General features: G+C 35.5%; 2 protein-coding genes across 5 annotated transcripts in view; one reads left to right on the top strand and one right to left on the bottom strand.

Annotated features, from left to right (window-relative positions):
• The window catches only part of scn1laa (sodium channel, voltage-gated, type I-like, alpha), a 35,367-nt gene extending 34,713 nt beyond the window's left edge, over positions 1-654 (bottom strand). The window contains exon 1 of one of the 3 annotated variants that reach the window (XM_032568576.1): positions 115-650. The gene's annotated coding sequence lies outside the window, so the exon portion shown is untranslated. Of the gene's footprint in view, positions 1-114 lie in introns of all 3 variants that reach the window. The other 2 variants (XM_032568577.1, XM_032568579.1) reach the window with 2 other exon arrangements.
• A 760-nt stretch (positions 655-1,414) lies between these two features.
• slc38a11 (solute carrier family 38 member 11) lies at positions 1,415-6,930 on the top strand. Of its 2 annotated transcripts, XM_032566665.1 has the most exons (12): positions 1,415-1,721; positions 1,804-1,918; positions 3,637-3,711; positions 3,822-3,956; positions 4,119-4,184; positions 4,312-4,418; positions 4,495-4,574; positions 4,689-4,759; positions 5,177-5,338; positions 5,447-5,559; positions 5,750-5,881; positions 5,985-6,930. In XM_032566665.1, the coding sequence occupies exons 1-12, from the start codon at positions 1,710-1,712 to the stop codon at positions 6,222-6,224; spliced, it is 1,308 nt and encodes a 435-aa protein (XP_032422556.1). In that variant the 5' UTR covers positions 1,415-1,709; the 3' UTR covers positions 6,225-6,930. The 2 variants fall into 2 exon arrangements, with proteins under 2 accessions (XP_032422556.1, XP_032422557.1); XM_032566666.1 differs by lacking the exon at positions 1,804-1,918 and having other exon boundaries at positions 1,418-1,721.
• The last annotated feature ends 745 nt before the right edge of the window (positions 6,931-7,675 follow it).

The raw sequence follows: 7,675 nt of genomic DNA on the forward strand, positions 1-7,675 counted from the left end.
TAGATAGATATAAACCCTTATGTAAATTAACTTATATAAACAAGTTAAATAAATAATTACTCAACTTTCGAATTGACTTCACAGCTAAAACTCAGCATACTGATTTCTACTCACCGTCACTTTTCCATCCTCCACAGGTGAACAGCTGACAGAATGTGTTATTTTGGGGGAGGGAGGGGAATCAAAGTTTAAAATCCTTCAAAGTGTCTGAAACTTGTCCCGGTACAGATTTGCTCCTTTCAGTGCCTTCATCAGCAAAAGCCAGTGAGTCAAGAATTGAGTCCACCACTCCCAGCGACTGAAGCGCTTCTGCTGCTGCGCTTCCTGTTCCAGGGACCAAGAGAGGGCAGTTTTCAGAATGGCTCTTTAAACAGTGCTGCGTTGAGCTCACCAGGCGTTACTGTCGGAAACACGATGCTTGTCACTGGCATTTAAAAGCTGAGACCACTGCTATACATTTTACTTTCCAAGTAATCTCCTGTTTGTTTGGGTTGAAAACGAGATTCTGGTGTCATTGGAGTTCGTTTATCAAAGAGTCTATATAAGTCTCTGTTAAACTCGCTTTAGTGAGATAAAGCAGCAAACCAAGCTGCAGAACTAGTGTCACAGATTACCTTGTTTCTTTAGCAGAGCTTTGTTTCATACTCAGCAAGGAGGAACCAAATCTGTAGGTTTTAAAGTTTGGGATTAGGATAGCGTGATTGCGAATTGGAACTGTTCCAATGCTGCACCCTGGTGGACAAATGTTACACTACATGGAAAAAGCTGCTTTGAGTGCGAGAGCTGATCCCCTCCGAATAGAATGACGCAAAACTGCTTGTGGTGGTTAGAATCAGTCGAATTTCATGCAAATCGGTCATTTGTGTATATTTACTATTAATCGCATTCTTCTTTTCCTTCGTAGTAGAAGTATTGGATATTTATTATTAGTGTTGATGGTGTGCACTTGCATATGAAGTTGCTGACGCAGCCAAATCAAGAAAAAAAAAATGGTTACAGATAAAACCATACCTTAAAAGGTATTATTATTTACATTATATTAATATAAGTGAAATGACACTATAATGTGCCCATTTTATATTCAATAAATAGTTTACTGTGTGTTTTAAACATATTTATTGTATTTTCTTGAGACATTTCAAACAAATATGATTTAATTATGGGATAATTGCACTTCATCAACGCAGTTTCATCTTTTTTATTAGAAATACAAGAAATAACAACAACAACAACAACAACAATAATAATAATAATAATAATAATAATAATAATAATAATAATAATAAAACCAGCATCACCTCTTTACACTTGGTTTCGTGCGCAAATAATGACCAAGACATTCCCGTTTTTTCTTGAACAATGGACACATTGTTATAGTAAGCTCAAGGGGAATAAACCTCTATCAAATGCATTAACCCAATTTGCAAGTTCCAAGTTCATAGGCTACTCTGGGATTCAATCTTGAACTTATTTCCCAAAATGAGTATAACATACTAATTTGATTCAACATCTAAGAATTCTCGCAATAATCCAGTCAGATGTTTTAGTCAAGATGCGGGCGCGGCCGAGCGAGGGCGCTGCTGTTCCTGTGGATTGTTTCAGAAGTGGAAATAAAGCCTGAAAGTGACGGAACGTTTCTCAAACGTTGATAATGTGAGAAATCCGCCTGAGGAGAGTCAAGGGACAAAGGATCCGCACGGTGCTCCAGAATGGCTCAGCAGGTAGGACGAGTGAGGATTTCTAAATATTATAAACAATGTTTTAAAATTCTTGTATTTCTACTGGTGTTATTCTTTCTTCTAGCAAAGCAACGAAGAAGGGACAGCATTAATACATATGCACAAACCTGAATGGAGATGTTCAATGATCTCTGCTTCTTTTAATTTCATCAACTCCATTATAGGATCTGGAATAATAGGTGAATATACGGCCTAATGGTATGGTCATGTTCGTAACTAAGAGACTATAGACTTCTCATCTAAAATTGTGATTTCTGAGATGGCAAAACTGCTGTTGCTTATTTTTCCACAATAACCAATGCTTTAATCCAATCCCTGCAGCAATATCATATGACTAGCGCCTGCTGAGCCCCCTCTGTTTTATTTATTCATTCATTAGATCATGAAAAAAACAAAAACAAAGACTTTGCCAATACAGTTTTGAACTCTAATCTGACAACTTTTCCAACAATTTTGGATTGTAGCACCTTTTTGGCTAATGAAATTAAAGCCCCCAGGAATACTTGGTCATCATTTCTTCAACTTGAATAACATGTGACAAAAATACTGTTTTTTTTAGCCTTCTAGTGCCAGATTATCCTTTTGTTTAGCCAACAAAAAGAAAATAGTTACACTCTTTAAGTGCGAAAGTTTTCATAATCTTTAAAATACAAGCCACAAACTTCAATAACACATTTTATCCTGAATTCATGTGAAAGACCAACCCAATATAGATTGTACATGAGATGCAGAAGGAAAAGGAATTACATTTAATTTTACAAGAAAATATCTGAAAATGTGGGGTGCATATAACATTTCTGGATTCTATACTTTGGAGAACAGCCTGCTGCTGCCATAGCAACAGACTTTTGGGATCTCTATCAGCTTAAGGTATTTTGCCTGTTGTTCTTTGCAACATAGTTCCAGCTCAATTAGATTGAATGGAGTGTGTACAGGAGCACTTATTGTGAATTATTGACACAGTTTGCAAATTAGATTTAGGTCTGGATTTTGAATAGACTACGCTAACAGAGGCCTGTATTTGGGTTCAGTGATCTTTCCATCAATGTTTCACCAATGGGATGATGTGTTCAGGCTACTACTGTCTTACAGGACAATTGAATGTTCACAAAAGGATTCACCTTTGGTCAGATCTGGCGAGAACACATTCTTTATAATTCTTTCGAGCTAACATGAACTGAATGGCTTCATTTACTTCTGCTGCCACAGTAGCTATAGTGTGGAATTCTTCAAAATTCCAATTTATTTTCTTTGTATATAACTTTGTTTATTCTTTTATTACATTATGCTCAATAAATTCAAAATCATACAAAAAATAAAAAAGCACAGAAAATCAACATCATTGATCACTACTTCTGTTCGCTGACTGTCCAGGATGAAATTCATTCAGAGAAATTAAGCTCAAAAGAGAAAACCCTGCAGAACTATTAAGGGGAGATGAGAATCGAGCACAATTAGGTAAGAAGGCAATGGCAAGGCTAGTGTCCCCTTAATCGCCTGTGACAACAGGCTTACTGAGGTTATATTAAAACACAGGTACACTCTGTTTTCTAGTCAGGTTACTTCAGGTATTTGTTTTAACTAACTTTTTTATTCAGTATCATAGTGAACAGGACCCAGAACAAATGCTTAAAAACGTCTTCAGATTTTTTTTTTAGTTGGCAAATTTCAAGTTACAGCTTGTGACTCCAATATATATATAAAAAACAAAACAAAAAAAAACAATCCGAGGTGTAATAGTGTTTTTGTTGTATAATCAACAATTAACAAGTCTAGTTTTGTTCATAAAGTTTCAACTGATGTTTTTAATATATTTCATAGATTTAAACAATTTTTTCCAGCTTTGAAAAAGTTTCATATTTCATTTTGAACTGGAACTGTGCTTTCCCAAAACTAGGTTTGCCATACGCATTGAACCAGGCTGGGCTTCCATTCGGCCTGCTCCTTTTGATGTTGGTTGGATTCATAACAGGTGAGAGATAACACTGAAAATGGATTGTATCATGAAAGGGTGGAAAACAAGGATAACTTTGAAAAATGGAAATGTAATTAATTGTTTTTGCTTGTTTTGTTTTATGACAGACTACTCAATTGTTCTACTAATTAAAGGAGGAAATCTCTCAGGATCAAACAGTTATCAGTCGCTGGTACAAAACACATTTGGTTTTCCTGGATTTTTGATTTTATCTGCTCTACAGTTTCTGTATCCTTTCATAGGTATGTTTTTAAAACACCACAAGGAGAAATGATTATTTATTTATGCTGCCCTGTGTCCTGTTTATCTTTCTTTTTATCTTCTGTTGTGATCATTGCATAGTAGAAACATTACAACAGACAATCTTAACAATAAAGCACTGATTTATCTTCTGTCTTCTTCAGCCATGATCAGCTATAACATCACAACTGGTGACACACTGACCAAAGTATTTCAGAGAATCCCAGGAGGTTGGTAACTACCTTTTGACATAGATGGATAAAATACGTTTATGGACTTTATTTTATTCATGAAGAACAAAATAATAATCTAAATCATGTACAGAAATTTCATTAATCTTTTATCCAATGTTTGTAGTTGGCCCAGACCACATTCTTGCAGAGCGCCACTTTGTGATCTTGTTGTCTACCTTTCTGTTCACCCTGCCGCTCTCACTTTATCGAAACATCGAGAGACTTGGGAAGGTACGGTTATACTTAAATAACAATGTCCTGTTTACTGCTTAGATTATCTTGCTGCTGAAATCTTGTGTGTTACCAGGTGTCCTTCCTGTCAATGGTGCTAACACTCACCATCCTCATCATCGTCATGATCCGAGCAGCTACTCTTGGGCCGCAGATGTAGGAATAAGTCTATCATGAAAAACTGACAAAACATTTAGTGAACAATCACTTCTGTAAAGAAATGTCTGTATCTTTGTTTTACTTGACATTAATGTTAGTGTCCCTTTCTAGTGTTCCTACAGAGAATGCATGGGCATTTGCAAAGTGGAATTCCATTCAGGCTGTTGGCGTGATGTCTTTTGGTGAGTTTAATGATGCAGATACTGATGGCAGAGAATTGATGTTTCCAAGTCATTCCAGACAGTACTCTTATCCAATGAAACAGTCAAACAGATCAGTAAAATCTGATTTTATTTAAACACATCTCTCATAAATAATGCCTGCTTTTAGTTACTCCATCGTTCACTTAAAATTCTACATCAGGCCACAATAGCAAACACTTTTCATTTCAGTTTGCTTTCTCTCTTATTGCTGTCTTATCACTAAAGACATCCCGACATTTCCGTAATATAGGAACATATACAAAGAAATAAATTACTACACGTACTTTTTACTAAATGTCATAGACTTAGTTTAAAATTAGGCAAGCACCTCAGTTTATTGATGTAAATCTTTAACGAATTAATTTTTCATTAACATGCCTGTTTACGTTTCTTTAGCCTTTATATGCCACCACAACAGCTTTCTGATCTACAACTCTCTAGAGCATCCCACTTTATCCAACTGGTCTCGGGTCACCCACATCTCTGTGGGCTCTGCACTGATAATCAGTGCTGCATTCGCTGTTGCAGGCTACACAACATTCACTGGCTACACACAAGGTATGAGTCTAAACTGTACAGTATAGCAATACAGCCCATTACTGTGTTAAATTTATTTATCTTTTCATCTTCAATAATGATACATTTTTTCATTTGGGTTATATTCAGGAGACATTTTTGAGAACTACTGCAGAAATGATAACCTGGCAACATTCGGTCGGTTCTGCTTCGGCCTCAGCATAATTACCACATTTCCACTCGAGTGTTTTGTTACCCGAGAGGTAAGTCATATTTGGAAAGGCCAACCTAAAAATGTAGCTGCTGAAGTTTACATAAATGGGTTAACACAGTGTTCTGAAGACCAAGTTCTGCCCAGCTGCTCAGCCAGAATTGATTGATTAGTGTTCAATGTAATCATTTCCTCAATGTTTGCAAAAGATTAGGTTTTCTTCCTATTGTCTGTTTCCTCAGGTGCTTTCCAATGTCATATGCAGCCGTCCTCTTTCCAAAGCTGAACATGTCTCGATAACTCTACTCATAGTTGCTGTCTGCACAGCATTATCCCTGGCTTATGACTGCCTGGGAGTAGTTTTAGAGCTAAATGTAAGTTGTACATGTTCAAACAGGCTCCACCTGCTTACCTAACATCATTTAGCTATATGCAAATTCTCAGAATGAACTTATTGCTTTTTCTTCTGCCCTCAAGGGAGCTCTGAGTGCCACACCTCTGATCTTTATCATCCCATCTGCGTGCTACCTCAAGCTCTGCCCAGGCCACTGGTTCCATGGTGAAAAGCTGATTCCCATCATGCTGATAATAATTGGCTTGTTTGTTATGATCACTGGCCTGATACTGATTGGTGTCTTCCCTCAAGATTGCTCACATGGTGTTGAGATGTTCTACTGTGCTGACGCCAACGTCTCTGGCACTGTACCCCCTGAATGACAGAAACCTGTCCCACATATGTATTTTCCCTAGAGATACACTGACACACATATAAACAAAGGGCAACAATATCTGTATGTGGATCAAGTATCCTTATTCTTACCTCAGGAGAGTATGCCAAAATGAGCTGTTTGGATACTGCACCCTTTATTTCTCTTATAATTTAGTTTATAGCTGTAGTAGTGTCTCATGTATAATGAGATAGTTGTGTTTTAATTAACTGTCTATAATTCCGAGGTGCTGAATAAAGAGGATTCTAACTTTCTATCTTCATATTTTGACTAATAGCATGTTTTGATATAACATTATGGATTCAACAAAGAGTTCTCCTTATTAAAAACAGTGTTGAAATAACTATTGTATGTAGAAGTATCTATTTTGACAAATTACTAAACGCTAAAAATTCCCTGAATGTGATTATACCAAAAATAATATGATGCTGCACCTTTAGATGGACTCATTGCTTTTATAATGCTGTTTCAATTTCACTGTGATCTGTTCTCCGCTTGATTTTGAGAACACATAATATATTTATCTAAATTTGAATACATTGTATCACTCAAGGACAAATTCTATTGTCAAAGTCATCTTTTTAGAAGAAGTAATAAAGTGTTATATTCCAACCATATGAGCAATGGTGTATTTAAGTGTGCATTATGGAGAGGTGAGGTCCACAAAGCTTCAATAAAATGTCTCTTCATTCAGATATTGTCTTCTGTTTATTTTGTTTTATTTTTTCTTTTTGTTGAAGTTCTATACAATTTGAACTAGAGAACCAATTACACAAAGTAAGAATTTTAACAGTGGAGTTATTCAAGATTTGAAAAAACATAGTCATTTCACTTGTTTAACAATTTTCACCATTCAGGTTGTTTTTCAAACCAGTTCCAACCCATTTTCAAAAGGATGTGTTATTCAGCACAAAACATGTTTATTGTACCCATTAATTCTAATAAAAAACATGTAAGTAAATTATGAGTCACTCAGACTTCATTTATAATGTGTGCTTAAAAAAATATGTGTGTAATTTTTATATCTGTATCAATTTGATATGTTTTATTTAGACTTTTTATTTTTTATTGTTAAGATTTAAACTTTTTAGTTTTTTCTTTGACATTTTTGAAGAAACATCTATGTTTTACCATTATTTTTTATAAACTTTTATTTCATTTTTGCAGGCTGTGGGACTTGTGCAATTTTTAATCAGCAACAAGATTTTGTGACGAAAACAAGTATATCTACATTCTATAAAAATAGCAATACAATGCTTACAATTCTTCACATGAAAAGTGGGCTCCACAAAGCGCCACATGGTGTCGCTTTAGACAATAAATTCAGAAAAGAAATTATAAACAACCACGCTGGTATGTTTTCACAAGCTACAGGTTATTTTAATGTTGACGAATTGACTTTGTGGTACTAAATCTAAAGTGCATATCGAGTTGTTTCTA

This window comes from Xiphophorus hellerii, chromosome 7 (assembly GCF_003331165.1).
Source record: "Xiphophorus hellerii strain 12219 chromosome 7, Xiphophorus_hellerii-4.1, whole genome shotgun sequence".
In the NCBI taxonomy this organism is placed as follows: Eukaryota; Metazoa; Chordata; class Actinopteri; order Cyprinodontiformes; family Poeciliidae; genus Xiphophorus; species Xiphophorus hellerii.

Excerpts from the sequence above, each read along its gene's own strand:
- slc38a11 (XM_032566665.1), top strand. Across the intron at positions 4,419-4,494 it reads ACATCGAGAGACTTGGGAAG|GTGTCCTTCCTGTCAATGGT; the intron begins GTACGGTTATAC and ends GTGTGTTACCAG. Across the intron at positions 5,882-5,984 it reads GAGTAGTTTTAGAGCTAAAT|GGAGCTCTGAGTGCCACACC; the intron begins GTAAGTTGTACA and ends TCTGCCCTCAAG.